General features: G+C 41.2%; 2 protein-coding genes across 4 annotated transcripts in view; one reads left to right on the forward strand and one right to left on the reverse strand.

Annotated features, from left to right (window-relative positions):
• Positions 1-3,122, reverse strand: part of RSAD2 (radical S-adenosyl methionine domain containing 2) — a 25,502-nt gene extending 22,380 nt beyond the window's left edge. Inside the window, exons 1-2 of the mRNA XM_023728230.1 lie at positions 3,026-3,122; positions 2,542-2,617 (exon numbers count right to left, since the gene is read on the reverse strand). Of these exons, the coding sequence (XP_023583998.1) occupies positions 2,542-2,617; positions 3,026-3,122 (173 nt within the window). The remainder of the gene's footprint in view (positions 1-2,541; positions 2,618-3,025) is intronic.
• A 221-nt stretch (positions 3,123-3,343) lies between these two features.
• Positions 3,344-17,596, forward strand: CMPK2 (cytidine/uridine monophosphate kinase 2). Of its 3 annotated transcripts, XM_023728289.1 has the most exons (6): positions 3,344-4,036; positions 6,353-6,467; positions 8,700-8,901; positions 14,378-14,611; positions 15,200-15,258; positions 16,136-16,270. In XM_023728289.1, exons 1-6 carry the CDS (start codon positions 3,344-3,346, stop codon positions 16,138-16,140), a joined length of 1,308 nt encoding a protein of 435 aa, XP_023584057.1. In that variant the 3' UTR covers positions 16,141-16,270. The 3 variants fall into 3 exon arrangements, with proteins under 3 accessions (XP_023584057.1, XP_004373157.1, XP_023584056.1); XM_004373100.2 differs by lacking the exon at positions 15,200-15,258 and having other exon boundaries at positions 16,136-17,596; XM_023728288.1 differs by lacking the exon at positions 16,136-16,270 and having other exon boundaries at positions 15,200-16,096.
• The last annotated feature ends 2,215 nt before the right edge of the window (positions 17,597-19,811 follow it).

The raw sequence follows: 19,811 nt of genomic DNA on the forward strand, positions 1-19,811 counted from the left end.
AAGCCTCAGAACCCCAGCGATGAAATCAGGTGCATGTCACCAATGTTGTTAATGCAAAATACTCTGGCAAGCTGATATATATAGCATGGTCCATCACTCCAGGTGTACACATCAATAATTAATATAAAGAACCTTCCAAGGGCTGTATTTCCAGGGATTGGCCAAGGGTCAGACACAGTTGCAGGCTCCCTTGGAGATCTGCAAGGACTGAGCAACTGGATTTGCTGTATTAACTTATTCCTCACAGGCTGCCATATAAACTGTATTTCTTAATGAGAAAATCAACTCCAAAATAAAATACCCTTCCATTAGTCTCATAGATTACAGCCTAGAAAACCTTATGGGGCAGTTCTACTGTCATACTGGGTCACTGTGAGTCAGAATAGACTTGATGGTACTTGACAAGAATTTGAAACTCACAAATGTCCCCAAAAGAACTTTTATAAAAAACAAATAAATAACTCAAAAGGCTCATATAGTACAGGACTGATCTATTCCTTGATAAAGAAGTTCCTTATAAAACCTGTCTTGTGCTTTGAGCCCCGTCATCAACTTGTTTCCTGGGATTTTGGTTCTAGAATCATCACTATTTCTTGGATATAATTTGTCAATTTTTTTCCCAGCTCAATTTATTTTGTGATATTCAAATTGATTAATGTAGAATTGTATGTAATATCATCTCTTTTTGTGACATTTATATCTGTTTTTATCCTGTCTCTTATTCCCTATATTCTGCTCTGCATTTTCTTTTTCTTTTTCCCACATGAACAGGCTACCTAGAAGTATATGTATTTAAATAGGTTTTCTAAAGCCAAGACCTTTTTAAAATTAGTATTTTTTTCTACTTTATTATTCAATTATTGCATTTATATTTGTTAATTCTCCTCCTCTTTTTTTTTCCCCCTATGAGCAGAATGAATAGAATAGTTGCATTTTTCTCTTGCTTGATACTGTAAGTATTGAAGACCATGGCTTTTCTTATAAATAATGCTGTGTTGCACTACTTTGAAATGTCTGTCCAGTCCCCAGCTTCTCTTCAGAGTCCAGAGAGCTCAGGCACAGGCCTTTGAGTTTTTTGCTATCTGGGGTTGCACAACAGGGCTTTATCTCTAGCAGAGAACTACAGGAACATGTGTGAAATATCTTTGGCTGGGATACTACAGGCAGGTTTATTCAAATTAAATATCCACCGAAACTGGCACCATCAGCTTCTCTGTCCTACCCGCTGCCGTCAAGTCAATTCCGACTGTCATAGCGACCCTATAGGAAAGAGCAGAACACCCTCATAGGGTTTCCCAGGAGCAGCTGGTGGATTCGAACTGCTGACCTTTCGGTTAGCAGCCAGAGCTCTTAACCACTGTGCCACCAAGGCTCCTCTCTGTCCTAGGAATTTGGAATTAGGGCTCAAAATTACAACAAGAGATTTTTCTTTTATGATTGAATGTATTGTATATTCAACACATACTTAACATTGGCTAAGTTCAGATACAGCAGTGGCATGAATTTTTACTGTCTCCTTGTAGGGAAGAGGTTGCTGAAAATGGACAGGGAAGCTTAGATCAAAATCAGATACGATGGTTCAGTTAGCAAGCTATGTGCCAGGTTGGCTGTGTGTTGGAGGATCGGGGAAAAGTTACAACTAGGCGAGATCTCCCGCTTACCCTCAAGGTGCTCAGTGGCAATAAACCAGTAAAAAGCGGTGATAAACCGCACAGAGTGAAAAGTCCTACGGTACAAACAATCTTCCTCTAACACAGAGGAGAAGCTCCTAACCCAGATTTTTAACCCAGGATGGCATGGAAAAAGGGTCAAGAAAGACTTATGGGAGGATGTAGAACTACCTTAAAGAACAAAAAGGAGTTATAGGAAGAGTCCTACTTTGTATATGATTTACATCTGAAAACATCACTGCAAGCTAAATGTCCAAAAGCCAATTACTTCTAGAAAATAAAAATATCCCCAAAGAGTTAAAAACACCACAAAGTCCTAATTATTTCTAGCTTAACACATACTTCAACCACGTAGAGATAACGTTTTGTGTGTTAAAAATACTTTCTTTCTTTCACAATTAACATAATCTCAGGTTTAAATCCAATGTGAGTAACTCATAAAAGTTCATTGCTTTCAGCTCATCTAATATTTTCCATCTTTGCCTCAATTATACATGTTAGAGATTTTTCTCATGGACAACCATCCATTTTTTTTTGGTGACAATCTTTTTTTGAAGTTATCAGTTAATGAAAACATACACGATATCCAAATAGCTGCATACACACTGCTCAACAAAGGCAACAATATAGCTGCTGCTGGGCTCGCACGTGTTAACATACTACAGGCTGCATATGCTGTATGTCTTGTTGTACCCTAAGGCAGGAAAATTTTATTTGGTTTATGAAAGGCAATTTAGAGGTGTCAGTCTGGGTGACACCTTCCGGTTTGAAAGTCAGCAGAAGGAGGAAGGTAATTTCAAAAAGAGAGAAAATCACGTGCAAAGTGAATGTGAGCGCTGCCTGGTTAGGCAAGTGAAAGCAGCTCCCCTGCCTTTGGCGTCTGAGGGCAGGGGTGGGGGATGGGTGCTGAGGGCCGAGAACTGAAGCCAGAGACGTGGTCAGCTGGTCTGCAGGGTAAGTCACGCCAATGAGTAAGGAGTTTGCAATTAATGCAGAAGATGAAGAGTTAAGAGGACTGGACTACCCAATAAACGAGGTAAGCAAGGTTTTACTTGTGCGTACTTTTCACTACAAATTAGTAAGTAAACACAAGTAAGCCCGTGCGAACCTTGCAGGTGGTGACACAGGCAAGAGATGCCTGAATTTAAAGGGATCCCTGAATCTCTTTTTCACACACACACCCCCACCCACCCACCGACACTACACTGGGTATAGACAAGAGAAAACCAGGTTCAGGGGGCCACTTTCCACCTCTGGGCACCTGCCCCCTCCCAGAACGCAGAAACCAGGCTGCCGCTGGGCAGAGGGCTCACATCCTCTCTCGGTGCCAAGCTGCCAGGCTCGGCCCAGCTAACGCGGGACTCCCCGGCCAGAAAGCTGAGAAACAGCCCTGGAGTCAGCTCCCGGGGGACAGGCGCCGCGGACTGGCTCCAACGCCTCACCTTGCCTCATCGCGCGCCTCCGGGGACCGAGTTTTCTCCGAACGCTGGCAGCGCAGAGCACACTGGGAAGAGGACCAGGCCGGCGGCGGGCATCCCAAAGCCAGGGGCCCCGGGCCCCCCGGCCTGCTGGACTTTTCGCTTTCGTTTCTCGGCGACGCCTTCCTCCCCGCCCATCGCCGGGTTTCGTTTCCGAGGCGCGGCCAGAGGGAGGGGACGCGGGGAGGCGGCCCGATGGCCTTCGCCAGCCGCCCGCCCACCCAGCTCCTGCTCGGGCGACTCACCAGGCAGTTGCGCCCGCGGCGTGGGGCCTGCGCGCGGACCATGGTTCCCGACCGCTGCTTCGCCCTGGAGCTCCCCGACTGCACTTTGGCTCACTTCACTCTTCGCGCCGACGCCCCTGGCGATCCTCAAGGAGCCCGCTGGGATCCGCGCCTGGCAGCGATTCTGGGCTCCCCGGGACGCAATTACTCCCTCTGCTTGCCGGTGGCGCCTGACGCCGGCTACGGGGCCCGGGTCCGGGCTGCCAAGCTGCACCAGCGGCTGCTGCATCAGCTGCGTCGCGGCCCGTTCCAGCAGTGCCAGCTGCGGAGGCTGCTCTCCTACTGCCCCGGCGGCCAGCCTGGGAGCGCGCAGCACGGCTTCCTGCTCCACGACCCCTGGGACTGCCTGGAAACCAGGCGCGCTCTGGTTGAGCTGCTGCGAGCGTGCGAGGAGAGCCCGCACCCGCACCTGGGGGAGTTTGAGACCGACCCTCACGGCCAGCTGTGGCAGCGGCTGTGGGCGCTGCAGGACGGCCAACAGGTGGAGGTGGGCTCCGCGCTGGTGATGCCCACTCAGGAGCCCCCGCTGCACCCCGTTTTGCCTGACCTGCCCAGCTCCGTGGTTTTCCCCAGCCGGGAAGCAGCCCGGGCAGTGTTGGAGGCGGTAAGAGTTCTGCCCTTTCCCAGTGTGGTGTCTGGACCCATCAGAGCAGAGAACTGGGCACAAAACAGTATGGCTGGCCTGTCGCCGGGCTATAAAGATCTTTCTTGCCTAGATAGTTTATGCCAGTAGGCGAGCATCTCCTGTATACCAGGTTCTGTATTAGACACTGTGGCTACATTCAAGATTCTTGACTGGAAGAAAAGCTTCCCACCTGAGATGGGCTATAGCTATCCAAACAAGAAGGGGGTGGGACACCTGTTACTCATGTAGCTGGAAGTACTACACACCTTGTAAAGAGGCTGCCTGTGGATGGTGGAGGATAATGGCATCTAGGAAGTAACTTTATGTTTTGGTGGACACCATTAAGGGATCTTGTGGTGTAGAGATGCAGAAAAAACGCCAGGTGTTTGGAAGTTTAAGAGACTTAGATTTACTGCCACAGACTTACTGCCTGTAGACCTTGTGCAAGTCACTCAGCTGTTGTTTGTTTTCCCTTTAATTTGTCAATACCTGTCATGCAGTATTGTTATGATGCTTATAGTTAATGAAGCGCCTGACACATAGCAAATGGTCCACGAATGAGATTTAAGATTCTTTCTGACCACAGCCGAGGCGGGGCGGGGGGGTGTCTGGATTTGGCCTCCTGAGGATGCACCGTGGATCTTAGGTAAATTTTGCAAGTGTTCTGGGGAGCGATGAGATGGCCAGTTCCTCTCTCTGGGTGTGAATGTCAACCGTGGGGTTAAGCTGTGTCATAAACTACATCACATGCAGCAAGTTTCTTGAACAGTCAATCTTTGCCTCCATTTCCTTAATCTGTATGCTGTGTCTGTGGGTAACAATAGTACCACCCTCTCAGAGTTATTCTGAGGATTGCCCAAGTTAATGCCTGCAAAGCACTTAGAATATTGCTTGGCTCCAAGTAAGCACATCGATAAATAAATGTCTGGGCCTCACAATTATGGAGATGCTGTGAGTATGCAGTGAGGTAATGCACCGTTAAGAACTTTTAATTCCCAGGAAGATACTGCTATGCTGGCTTTGTGATTGTGGTGCTTGGCACTCTTCTCAGCCCCCCTGCGGGGTTAGGGAGGGCTAAGATGCAGACAACTGTCTATGGAGCCTGTAAAAACTCATTGCCATCCGTCGAGTCAGTTGTGACTCATAGCAACCCTGTAGGACAGAGTAGATCTGCTGCATAGGGTTTCCAGGGAGCAGCTGGTGGATTCAAACTGCCGACCTTTTGCTTAGCAGCAGAGCTTTTTAACCACTGTGCCATCGGGGCTCCTACGGAGCCTGTAGGATAGCTAATTTCTCACGTTCGTAAATCACTGCTCCCGGCAGGGCCCTGTAGGTCCAGTGCTGCCTGTGTTACACCGCGCTGCAATTATGCATGCTTCTCTGGCCTTGCTCTTATACTGGGAGCTGGTCAGTGAGGGCTGCAGGCTGAGCGATCCAGATGAAGTTGCCCTTTTCAGCCTCAGCTACCATTATAAAATAAAGGTTTTTAGCTTCTTCCCTCTTCCAAATACTATGTTATCTACATGCCTGGCATGGTGCTAAATATAACTTATGCCTTTTTAGCATTAGATAATTGTGTCCTCACTAATTTATTGGCGCTCTGGTGGCACAGTAGTTAAGAGCTACAGCTGCTAACCAGAAGGTCGACAGTTTGAATCCATTTGCTGCTTTTAGAAACCCTATGGGGCAGTTCTTTTCTGTCCTATGGGGTTGCTATGATTCGGAATCAACTCAATGGCAATGAGTTTGGTTTGGTTTGGGTTCAGAATATTCTCCATGATTTAATTGTTGATGGATGGTGTCTTAGTCTTCTAGTGCTGCTACAACAGAAATACCACAAGTGGATGGCTTTAACAAAGAGAAATTTATTTCTTCATAATCAAGTAGGCTAAAAGTCCCAATTCAGGGTGTCAGCTCCAGGGGAAAGCTTTCTCTCTCTCGGCCTTCTCATCAGTGTTCTCCGGGACTAGGAGCTTCTCGGCTTAGGGACCTCGGTCCAAAGGACGCGCTCTGCTCCTGGCACTGCTTTCTTGATAGTATGAGGTCCCCCTCTCACTGCTCACTTCTGTCTTTTATATCTCAAGAGATTGCCTCAGGACACAGAGCAGTCTTGTAGATCAGGTCTTGCCTTACTAACACAACTGCCACCCATCCTCCCTCATTAACATCATAGAGGCAGGATTTACAACATATAGGAAAATCACACAGTACCAGGAATCATGGTCCAGCCAAACTGATATACACATTTTTTGGGGGACATAATTCAAACCATGACAGATGGATGTTGTTTTACAGTGCACATCCTTTATTCCTGAAGTCCAAGCGGTGCTTGACCTGGTCGACCAATGCCCAAAGCAGGTCCAGAAAGGAAAGTTCCCAGTTATTGTCATAGAAGGACTGGATGCCACGGGTAAGAGAATATTATTCTTAAGTTATAGGCAATGGTATGAACTGACCGGTTGCAGAAATAGACAGGTCTTGCAAAACAAAATGTGACACAGAGTTCATATAATAAGCCTTACGTGAGCCTCTACTATATGCCAGGCACTATAGGCAGGCAATGGGGGTATAAAGAAGAATCAGATACAGCACTTGCTCTCTTACAAATAACTTTAGTATAAAGTGATGCAAGCTATGGGAGAGTAGGACCTTCTGTGCTGTGGCAGAACATAGGGAGCACTTAGTCTAGCTTTAGTGGGGGAGAGGTGGCGGATGGAATGTGTGGCCGGGGATAGTTTCTGGAGAAGATGACACCTGGGTTGTGCTTTAACTATGGGTAGGAGTTGCTTAGGTGATGAGAAGTAGGAAGGGTCCTTCAGACAGAAGAAACAGTGTGGGCAGAGATACGGAGACTCCAGCTAACCTGGTGTATCTGGGATCTACAAGCCATCAGAGGCCCCTTTTGGAACAAAACTTGGAAAAACTGGGAAGTGGGAGGAAAAAAAAAGATTCTGAGCTGCCAAATAGATATCAAAATACACTCAATCAACGTACAAAGAGGGAGAACAGTTGTTGTGAAGGCAGCATGAGACACCCAAGGAGAAGGTTGACCTTGGAGAACAACAGTATTCATGTGGTCCACCGTAAGGTGTTTCCCCTTTGCATGTCAGTTTGAGGAGGTGCAGGCTTTTATTTTTAATAATGTAAAAGGCAATTTCTGTGTAGAGACCATTTGTGTACGTCAAGTAGGTAGACGTGATACAGGTAGATAACTCATCTTGACTGTCCTAGATTTATCTGAATGATCAAGTAGTAAAGGCCATGCCCTTGGACTTCACAGTAGAGTAGCTAGCATCACCTTATTGTATGAGTTGTACCATAGCCCAGTAATTTTTTTTTTCTTTTTTAAGCCACAGAGGGATTTTTAACAGTGTTAATCCTTTAGCCAGTGTGTGTGGCTGATCATTTATTTTGTACCTACGGCTAGTTTAGATTCTGTGGGGTTACAAAAGAAATAATAAAAAAAAAAAATTAACCACGATGTACACATGCATATATACAAACTTTACAAAGATACATCAAGGAGTAGTGAAAAGAATAAGAGCCATTGATTCCAGCTCTCATGTCTGAATTCTGGTTTCAGTCCCTATTATCAGGGCCTTTTTGGGTAAATTTGTTAACTTCTCTAATGCTTAATTTCTTCATCTGTAAAATGATAAGTTAATAACTATTTTGTAGTGTCATTGTGAAAATTACAAGCGCGATATATTGTGTTGAGTGCATGACTCATAGTAGACACTGAGCAATGACAGCTACTCTTACGATCTGTTTTGAGAACTCAAGAAAAATAAAGGAAATAAGCAATTGATAATAAAGTGTTCACTGTGTAATAGAGGGAAAAAAAAGACACCTAAACTCAGAGAAGGGAGAGAACAGTGTCCTGTAGTAGACTGTACTCCCTGCGCTACCCCTCCTATGCTGCAGGGGGCAGCAAAGAAGTATGAGCTGAGTCCTGAGAGATGACTATGGCAAGTACACACCAGAGGGTGTACAGAGGGGGGTCAGAAAATAGGGAAATCTGAACCCTGCTTTTGAGGGAGAACCTGGAGCCCAAAGCCAGATACACAGGCTCTGAAGGTCAAGTCCGAAGTGGCAAGAACAGGATAGAGTGATAGAACCAGGGTTGGCAACTGGAAAGAAATTGAAGAGAAGTGGAAGCAAGATATGAAGAACTAGGTAGGGAGGTGGGGCAAAAATAGTAACTGCTTCAGTGGGGGTGCCGTTCTTGGGTTACATCTTAAAGATCTATTGCATATAGATAGAATATGAGAGAATGTCCAAGGATGGATAGGGAGTGATAAAACCTTGTGGCCAGGAATAAGAGCAGCATATACAGAGAAGCTAAGAGAATGAGGAAAGATGAGGCAGAGCTTATAATAGAGGGCCTGGAGCTCCAGATACCACAATTTATCTTTACTTTGAAAAAAGAGGACCGTTTTGTTTTTCTTCAAAGTATTCTAACACCAAACAGAGGAAACCGAAGTTCTCATGGGTCTGCAACATTTTATAAAGCATTGTATTGTTCAATCAACTCTTGTAATTTCCTGAGTTGAAAACTTCTATGCTCTAGGTTAATATTAACTTTGAGGATTAATATGGTGGCCTTGACTAAGATATTCGACATCTTGTGTATGATCTGCAGGTAAAACCACAGTGACCCAGTCTGTTTCGGATTCACTGAAGGCTGTCCTCTTAAAGTCACCTCCTTCTTGTGTTGCCCAGTGGAGGAAAATCTTTGATGATGAACCAACTATCATAAGAAGAGCTTTTTACTCTTTGGGCAATTATATTGTGGCTTCTGAAATAGCTAAAGAATCTACCCAGTCTCCTGTGGTTGTAGACAGGTAAGTATTAGGTGGCCTTCAATTAGTTATTTTCTTCCTTGCACCTAACATATAGGTGTGTTTTTGTATGTACACCTGTATGCAAATGCACAATTGTGTCCACTAAGTTAAACTGCATTATGATAATAATAGGAATGTCTATGGTTTATTAATTACCTACAGCATTGCTTGGCATTTTTCTGACAGCATTACCTACATTACACTAATCCTCAGAACAGTAGCTTTGCTAAGTGGACAGTAAATATTATCCCCAATTTACTGATAAGACATACAGGTCTTAGAGAGGTTAAGTAACTTGTCAATGTGACTGAGCTAGAAATAACGTATCACACATATTAACCAAAGTCTCTTTGCTTCACAAATCTATACTTTCAGTTCATTGACGTATCAACATTTATTGGACATCTACTATATGCCAAAGACTTTCCTTATTTCAGTGTATTCTGTGGTAAATGAGAATGATAAATACTATGAAGACAGTAAGTGGCATAGAGAATGGCTGAAGCCCCATAGATGTGGTTTAGGAAGGCCTCTCTGAGAAGAGACCACTGATCTCACTCTAAAACACCGTGTGAAATCTAGAACATGTGAAAACTCAGGGGAAAAGGGAAGCACCGTGGATAGAGGGATCAGCAAGAGCAAAGGCAGAGAGACATTAATATATTCCAAAATGGTAGACGAGAAAGGCCGGGGACGGATCATGTAGGATCCTATAGGCCATGGTCGAGTGGATTTTAAATCTGAGTTCAACGGGAATCCATTGGAGGGTTTAAAGTAATAGGGTGACGTAAACAGATTTACATTTTTAAAATTTCACGCATAAAAAATAGTTTAAAAAAAAACACTGAAAATGGACAAAGGATATGACAAGCACGTCATAATAAACTTAAAATGACTACTAATCAGGGATGCAAAAATCGAAACCACAAAGAGATTCTATTTTGCTCCCCTCATGTTGGTAAAAACTAACGCAATAGTTTGGACTCCCCAGGGTTGGAGATGCTATGGAGTGATTGGAACCCTCATGTACTGCTGACAGGACATAGTTACTGGCACAACCACCTGGTGGGGAGCGTTTGGGAACATGCGGTGAAGTGGAGGATTGCTTCCACCTACTGAAAAAACACACACGGAAGTTTATAATACTGAAAGATTTAGAAAGCCAACTGGAGAAAGGATAAATAAATACTGGCATAGTTATAAAACAGAGTACCATACAACAGTAAAAAACAAGTCAAATGCATCAGTGTGCATAAATTATAAAAAACATAACATTGAGTGAAAAAAAGTTGCAAAGAGATTTTCAGTAAGATACATGCAAAGTAATACAAAAGACAATGTATAGAGCTATGCAAGGATGTTGAACACCAAGTTTAAGAGTGCTATCCTCTACGAAGTAGAGAGAAATGCAATTGACAAGTAGTACGGATGGACTTCAATTAGACTTGGATTATTTAACATTACTTGAGTGTCCATTGTATTGTTCTCTATGCAGTGTTGACTTATTTTTGGAAAAATAAGAAATTATATTGAAGTATGATAATATAAAGAAAAGAATATTAATCGTAAATATAGATCTCAAGACATTTCAAGAAGTGTACACATCCAAGTAACCTACACCCAGTCACTACCCACTCTCCTCCCCAATGATAATTACTGTCAAAACTTCTATCAGCATAGACTAGTTTTGCCTGTTTTAAGGCAGTTTATAAATGCACTTATACATTAAGTGTTATGTGCATCTAACGTCTTTCATACCACATTATGGTTTTGAGATTCATTTGTGTAGCTGTGAATATTCTTTACATATTTTTTGGTGCACATATGCATGTGTTCCTGTTGCATAGGTTCCCAGGAGTGGAATTGTGGGATTATGGGATGCACATATGTTCAGCTTCAGCTTTATTGCATAAAGTTTTCTAAAGTGGTTGAAACCATTTACAGTCCCCTCCCCTAGAAGTGTTTGGGAATTCCGTTTGACTCATATCCTTGTCAATATATCATATTGTCAGTCTTTAATTTTAAATAGCTTTTCTACTTGTTCAGGGTGGGTAAATTCATCAGTTAAAAGTTAATTTGCAATATCTGGAAACAGAACTTCTACTTCTTTCTCTGTATACTTTACTGTATATCTGGAATATTCTGTAAAGATATCGTTCAGACTGTGTATAGAGAATACAATGTGGGCAGAGGTGGGGGAAAGAATGAAAACAAAAAAATTAGTTAGAAGGTTATTGCTGTAGTCTAAGCTATAGATGGCCAGTAAACTTGTTGCCATCGAGTCAATTCCGGTCATAGCGACCCTATAGGACAGCGCAGAACTTCCCCATAGGGTTTCCAAGGACCCGCTAACGGATTCAAACTGCCGACCATTTGGTTAGCAGCCAAGCTCTTAACCAGTGCGCGACCAGGGCTCCAGATGGCCGGTAAGTGGTTTTAACTTCGAGATGGCAATGAGGATGACAAGACAGTTTCTTTTTTTTTTTTTTTCAAAGTTAACAAGTTATAAAGAATTCTAGAGTGAACTGAGACGAATAAGAAATCACCTTCCTTTGTGAGACATCTTTGCTTGGGTAATGCTTTTGCCCTATTGTTAAAGTGCCCCATGCTACCATATTTGAGAATTTCTTTGATATAGTGCTCTTTATTTCAAGGAGAAAGACTAAAAGTCTCCTAGTGGAGTGACTTTATGAAGCACATGATTTGTAACATGCCCAAAAATATTGATGCTGGCACTACCCTCTCTATGTAGGCAGGTCCCTTATTCTCTCTGTCTCTCAGTTTTCTAATCTGTTAAATGGGAATATCCATAACCCCTACCCTGCTTGCTATGAAGACTTGTGATGAGTATCAAATGAGTTGATAACACGTGAAAGTGCTTTGAAAACAGCAAATCTCTATTAAAATATAAAGCATTATTATGTAAGCTATGCATAATGTGTCACTAAATTGCTTTCGATTTGAACTAATGTGATTTCCCTGATGGCAGGATTGGAGAATACTAAACAGTGAAAAGAGTCAGAAATTGGTGGCCAAAGGGTGTGATTATTTAAAATGAGCAGCAGTGTTGTCAATGAGAGAACTCTAACTATAGAAAACACACCCTGATTCTTCCCTTCATTTTTCTGCTTTCTGCCTGTGAGTTGTCTGCAATTTAGTTCTTTAAAGAGAGACAATATCACCTTGTCAGATGAAAAGAAAAGAGCTGTTATTTGTTGTCTGGGTGGTTTTTGTTCGTGTTGAAAGATTTTAATGAAATCCATTTTAGACAATACCATCATCTGGCTGAAAACATAAGGGAGACAGTAATCTTTGATGGAGACTGTGGTTAAGGTTGGCAACTTAATCACCCCATTGCCTTTAAAAAAAAATCTATTCTTGCTGATAGTTTTTCTAAAATAAAAAAAAAAAAGACTTTTTAAACTAAGATGATACCAGTCTCCATACTTGCAGCTGAGTATTTAATTCAGTGGAAATTGAGCATGGGCAGAGCACAGTGCAATTTGTAGACATTGGAAAAGAAAGCCTGGAAGAAAATGCCTGGACCCTGGATGTAGTGATTGAGCTTAGAAGACAAGATGCATCTGATAGGGACAGTGAAAATACAAGTTTGTAGGTGATAGGAGTGAGGTAAGTGATACATAGGAATGTGTCCAGGCAGAATTCAAAGGAGCAAGCAGCTACAGTGGCCTAAAGCTCTGAGAGCAGACTTTTAGAGATGGATAAGGGCTTTGCAGGATGGTTGGTATTAGGATAGACCAACTTCCAAATTAATTTAATTTTTACTTTTGTCCTTTTCAGAACTGTCAGTAATGTGTTATCATAATTTGATACATTTCATCTTTACTTATAACCTATGTCCAATAAGAATGATATAATGTCTTATAGTGACAGTTTTTAAAGCACTTGTTTGTTCTTGCAGCAAGTATGGAAGGAAAACAAAGCTTTAATGATTTCCATTTTCTAGATGAGAAAACTGAGACTATATTGGCTTAACTGACTTCCCTACGTCCACAAAGCAAATAGGTGGCAGAAGTAGGATCCAGCTCGCTTCTCTTTTTATACCATACATACTTCCTGTGATATGAAATGTCACTCTGCTAAAACAATACAAAGCTCGAATTACACAGTAAATTTATTAGTATGTCCTTTTCACTGTGAAACATAGTTCAAGTCTTAAATGATTATGAATCTAGGATTTCAAAGAAGAGAAACTTGCTAAATTGAAAATACAGACAAATTGAGACCATGGACACCTCTCTGCATTGGGATGTTTACAATTATAAGTATTTGTTGTAGATGATAGTGTTAGTTAGTCCTTTGCTTTTAGATTTTGAGTCTGTATGTAGTCACTTAAAATTAAAATATGACATGAATAGGGCAAGAGTATAATATGCTATGCCCCTAAATAAAATAGTTCTAATTATAGTCATTCATTCTTTTATTCACCCATGCATCCAAAGAGAATTTATTGCCTGCCTATTATGGGATGAATAAATGACTAAAAAGCATTTCCTACTCAAGGAATTAATTAGATAGTAGAGGAGAAAAAAGATATCCAAACTCACAAATAATTAGCTGTAATATACTCCAAAAAGTTCTTTGATACAGTCATGTATACTAGAGTTTGAGAGTACAGAAGAAGAAATAATTAATTCTGTTTTGGGGCGTCTTATGAATTGGACTCTGAAGGATGAATAGGAATTTTTCTGGCTGAGAACATTACTGTAGATAGAAGAAAAAGTATGAAGAAAGACATGAGTGAGTAAGCGTGCCTAGGTACGGATTGTGACTGGGGTTCTGAGTCTTACCAAGGAGCGTGGACATTTCCCTATAAGCAGTGGAAAGCCGTTGGATATTTTAAAATAGAAGACTGATTTTTATTTTCTTCATGTTTTTATGATTTTCTTTTTCTTCCCCAAAAGCATTTTTAAAACTAGCCAACCAAAAGAGTGACTAACTTTCCTTAGGGAGGACTTTCATGGTGAACCTGATACCAGGGTCATCCTACCTGATACCAAGGCATAATCAAATGACTGAAGAGTTGAAAAAGGCAAAGAGGCCTTCTAGTCCAGGGTTCCTGACATTTGAATTTCATTGGCAAGTTCAGTTTTATGACAATTTAGGGACTGACATGGACTTGCCAGATTTTTGTTTGGCCAAGACAGAACCTTAAAAACAAATGCACTACCAAACAAATTTATCACCTATCATCATTTGATAGAGGAAGGCATGTTACAAGGCCAAAAAAGTGTGAAGGCATAATCTTACAATAAATGATAATTTTAATTGAATAAGTGTAGCTTTGTAGAAAAGCCCAAATATCAGTATTCTTGTTGTTTTTAGTTTATCTGTACACTAAGAAAACTTCAGCAGAGCCAGCCCTGATTTCATTGTTGTCAGCAGCTGACTTTCAGGTCCTACTTGATGTTTTCTGGAGGTGGAGAACTCACTCTTCCTTTTCTTCTCATGCCAGGTACTGGCACAGCACAGCCACTTACGCCTTAGCCACTGAGATAAGTGGTGGTCTCCAGCACCTGCCCCCAGCCCATCACCATATATACCAGTGGCCAAAGGACCTGCTCAAGCCAGACTTGGTCCTGCTGCTCACCGTGAGTCCTGAGGAGAGAATGCGGAGGATCGCAGGCCGGGGGATGGAGAAGACCAGAGAAGAAGTTGAACTTGAGGCCAACAATGTATTTCGTCAAAAGTACGTGTCCACGATGCAGTATGGGTAGCAGGGTGTCCTGGTCAGGGTAGTGAGCCAGGATCAGCATTGGCTTTAGGAGTGGTAAGAAAATGACCATGATCCTATTTTTTGTATGCTAGAGGCAGTGTCCTCTAAATTATTTCAGCTTCTTCAACTGGGGTTGTTACCACTGAGTTACAGCCTTGTTATTTTTAAGTGATAGGATATTTGACTGGGAATCAGATCTTATTTCTAATCCTCGCTGTGCCAGGAACAGTGTGAAACCTGGATAAGACACCGAATGTCTCTTAATCTCAGTTTCCTCAATTGTCAAACAGTGGGCAATGCCACTGGGCATGGAGTCGCCTATAACAAATTCGTAGTAACTTTCACCTATTTAGGTACTTGCTGTGTGCCAGGCATTTTACTTATGATGTTCTGTAATCTTTCCATGCTTCTGAAGAAAACATTACCATATTTTACAGTTTACAAAACTGAGACTCAGAGGATTAAATAATTTGTCTACATTCACATAGCTGTTAAGTAGTAAAACTGGAATGAAAATCAAGATCTTTCTAATATTTATGGTGATGCTTTTGTTTTCATTAGAAAGCTCTGCAGCACAATAGCAGAAAAAAGGCTGGGAAGTCTTACCGCTTTGTGGCTGAGTATGAATCTGTTCCATTGTACTATTTAGAATATATAAGTACCCATTGCCTTCAAGTCAATTCTGACTCACAGCGACCCTATTGGATAGAGTAGAACTGCCCCATAGGGTTTCCAAGGAGCATCTGCTGGATTCGAACTGCCGACCTTTTGGTTAGTAGCTGAGCTCTTAATCATATAAATGAACAAAGGACAGATAAGAGAAATAATAAAAATGAAAATTTCACTGTGTATAAAGATGCCATGTTAAGCAATTTACTTGTATTAACTCAGTTAAATTCGTTGCAAACATGCAAGGAAGGCACCATTTCAGTCCCCATTTTACAGATGAGAAAACCTAGGCACAGAGAGGAGAGGTTAAAAAATGTGCCAAGTTCATATAGCTATTAAGTGTTGAAGGAAAGCTTTCAACAGCCATAAGTGAGAACAACATATATAGTAATGACATTCAACTTATATGAAAATTGTTTAGTGCACAGACTGGGGAGAAAGATCAGGGCTGGATTTACCCTTTGAGGAAATTATTTAACCTCTCTGAGACTTGGAAGCTTCTCCTGTCAAATGGAAATGACAATAATAGTTCCCTTCTTAAGGTTGCTCTCAGTATTGAATGAGAAGAATCATATAGAGCCCAATGCTTAGCAGATAATAGACAGTCAGTAAATGCGAGCTATTAAACATTATTATTAATTTACTTATTGAACAAAATATATCAGATGTCTTCTGTGGGCAAAGCTAGTTGCTGGGGGGAGCACTGAGATGAATCAGATGGGACCTTTACTCCAGCTAAACTATTATATTATGGTAGAAAAAAGAACTTGGGCATAAATCACTATTTATCAAAGGAGGTCAATTATTTTCTTTCTGCCTGTTCTCCAGGGTAGAAGTGTCCTACCAGCGGATGGAGAACCCCAGCTGCCATGTGGTTGATGCCAGCCCTTCTAGAGAGAAGGTCCTCCAGACTGTTTTAAGTCTAATTAGAAATAATTGTAATTAATTGTAGTTACTCCTGGCAGGTGACGCATTTTATTAGATTCGATATTGTTTGACATATCTAAACCCACAACTTCTTGTACAGTTTTCCCAGATTTCTTTTGTATTAGCATGTCATGTGGCAGAAAATTAGACATAGGACATTTTAATTTTACCTAAACCGTTGTACTGTCTTCTGAGTGATAGATGCATCAATTTAAGATGGGTTGTATTCCCTTGAGACAGAGGTGGTTTCTTTTCTGCCTGGTATGTTAAACCTGTTCTTGGAACATATTTCTAACTACATCACTACCAAATCCCCTTGAAGATTTGCCGTATTCAGAAAGCATCAGGTGTGCAGCAAAATCTTCTATTTCAACTGGAAACCCTTCCACTCTCTCCCACTTCCACACCCTGGCAAGCTGGTGATATTTTAATGTGACCCATGTTGCCTTCTGTCAGATATGTTTGCACTTTGTCACTGTGGGCTAGCTGTATCTCCATCAGACCCAATTCCTATAGCCAAGCATTTCCACAGAATGTGTTCAAGTGCCCTGACTGTTGAAAGACACCTTCTATGGAGCCATCTTCTGTCTGAGGCTTAGAACCCTTTAGAGCGTCCCCTGGGTTAGCACTTTAAAGTTGAATATAGAGACATAAAACACAAAATGCTCTACGTACAAATACAACAGCTTTCTGTGAATTATATTTTGCCTATTTCTATTCCTTCCCTTTCTTCTGTAAATATGGCTCTGAATATAATAAGCTTTTTGCATCAAACTGGATGCATTTAACTTAGCTGATCCAGCAGTTTATTGATATTGATGTTTATTGTTCATGGACTATGATTCACTAATTAAAACTGAAGCCAAGAAGCTTTGTATTTTTATTACACAAACTTAATTTATCTTGATAAATAAGCACAGTGGATCCTGGAATGTTGTCTATCAGTAAATTTTCTTGCACTTGACTATCTTATGATTACATGTGGAATCAGTTTGAGATCTATGTACATAGGGTTTTTTGTTTTTTGTTTTTGGAGGAAGGGGAGAACCTTAATAGCTATCTGGCCTTGGGTGAGTCATTTAGCACCTACAGGTCAGGTTATTTGAACTAAAAACTGGTAATAACTCTTTATTTGCCTTAAGGAGTTGGCTGAGCCAGGTGATTACCTAAAATCCCTTCCAGTTCTAAGATATACCAATCTATAAAGTATTTTTTATCCTGCTTACTATTTCTTAAGAAAACATTCCCAAAAAATAATTAAATTTAAGGCCTTATCAGCTTTACCATTGTCTTAGATATCTAGTGCTGCTATAACAGAAATACCACAAGTGGATGGCTTTAACAAAGAAATTTGTTCTCTGACAGTCTAGTAGGCTACAAGTTCAAATTCAGGGCGTCAGCTCCAGGGGAAGGCTTTCTCTGTTGGCTCTGGAGGAAGGTCCTTGTCATCAGTCTTCCCCGGGACTGAGAGCTTCTCCATGCAGGAACCTCAGGTCCAAAGGACACGTTCTGCTCCTGGCACTGCTTTCTTGGTGGTATGAGGTCCCCGTGTCTCTCTGCTCGCTTCTTTCTTTTTTATCTCAAAAGAGATTGGCTTAAGATACTATCTAATCTTGTAGATCTCATCAACTGCCACTAATCCATCTCATTACATCATAGTGATAGGATTTACAACACAGGGAAATCACATCAGATGACAAAATGGTAGACAATCATACAGTACTGGGAATCATGACCTAGCCAAGTTGACAGATATTTTTGGGGGACACAATTCAATCCATGACAACCATATAGAATTTTAAATGATAAAGTTTAGTGTTAATATCATCTAACTATTTCTCAAATGACTGTAGGTAATTTACATATAATGTATCTATGTACGTACATAATTGGTTTCAGTTGAAAATATTTTTAAAGTTGATAAATAGCAGTAGGGGTCTTTAAAATGTAACGTCTAGTTATATTATTGGTTTTATTTAAACACTTTGGAAAGCTTGTATCGGCAACCTCAGAAAACAAGCATGTAATAATGCTTTGTTTTTCTTGCAAATGAATAAACTTGCTGTGGTTTTCTAAGCTATGCTGTAGTCACAGGTGTATGCTGATTTTTCTGGAGGTGTCAATTGACCTAGACATCCCCTGTGACTACGGTGCTAAGCTTTCAAGCCCAGTGACCCAGTCCCTCAAGGTGTTTGGGTATGACTAAGAAGTTTTCATAACTTTGTCCCCTGTGTGCTCTACTGTACACATGGATATATTTGCAACACATACAAATATGTATGTAGAAATATTCTCTGCAAAACCTATATATCCTTCCAGTTCACTTTTCAATACTGTGCAGATCTTATTTATATAGGACTGATGTTTTAATCAAGGATATTGGAGCGTGTGAGCTCACGGGCGAAGTGGAATTCGTGATCAAAGCACTTTAAAAGAACATTAAAGGTGTTTTTGTTTTGCTTTAAACATCTCTTTAGGAAAGCGCAATGCCTTCCTCATTACAGATATTAATAGCATTTTCCTAATCCAGTAAGAAAGCATTCTTTGCACACTTACATAATTCATACACTTTAAAGTATGTGATTTATGAGTATTAGATAAGGCAGTGCCTTCTACCAAGAAATTGATGAAAAGTAACCACTTGCTTTGCTCTGGTTCATCACAAGATGAGCTTCGTTTCTGTATAGTGATAGACTGTTAATTGTCTCACACGTTTATGCTTCCTTCTCTCATAGTAATAGAATGTTTAGGTAGGCACATGACTGCCAAAAATTAAGACTACATTTCCAAGGCTCCCTTATAGCTAAATGAGGCCAACTGACCAAGTTCTTGCCAATAGTATGTGAGCAGAAGGAACATATGAAACGTTAGGGAGGGAATTGTGCTTCTTCCCTTTTACGTTTTCACACTGGCTGGCCTTCAGATTTACTGTTGAGCCATGTAGGGACCAGGGGGTGAGGGTAACACCATAGAGATGGAGAAGCAACAAGATTAACAAAAACTGTTGCCTAAATGTGGAATGCCAGCAAAAGACCAGTAAAAGCCTTGGCTTTTACATGTGGTAAATAAACTTTGATCTGGTTCAAGTCATTCTAGGTCTGGGATTCTGATTCATACAGTTCAACTTATATTCTTTTATCTTTTGCCCCAAGAGCCTAGAAAATTTCCACTAACTTATGGGGCAACAATGTGTACTTAGAAAGAACTCTTGAGATATCAAATGGTATATTATAGCATAAGCAAACTAATGAGATGAATCAATCATATCCAAGTATTTATTGAATGTCTGGTTGGTGCTTAGTATGCTTGGTCCTGTGGATTTTGCTTTCTATCTGCTACACTGGGAATGCCTCAGGGGAAGGAACCATGCCCTTAATCTGTGTAAAAGCTCATAGGGCCTAGCACAGTGTCTGGAACAAATAGTCACTCATGTTTCTTGTTTAATCCTCAAAGTTATGGCCTAAACATAAGTCAAACTAGAGAATTAGAATATATAATAAAGTGCTAATTATGTGATATGAAGAATTAAGAGAATAACCAGTTTAAAACCTCCCAGAAGTCAGGAGATGTATCCTGT

This window comes from Trichechus manatus, unplaced genomic scaffold, assembly GCF_000243295.1.
Source record: "Trichechus manatus latirostris isolate Lorelei unplaced genomic scaffold, TriManLat1.0 scaffold00023, whole genome shotgun sequence".
Lineage (NCBI taxonomy): Eukaryota > Metazoa > Chordata > Mammalia > Sirenia > Trichechidae > Trichechus > Trichechus manatus.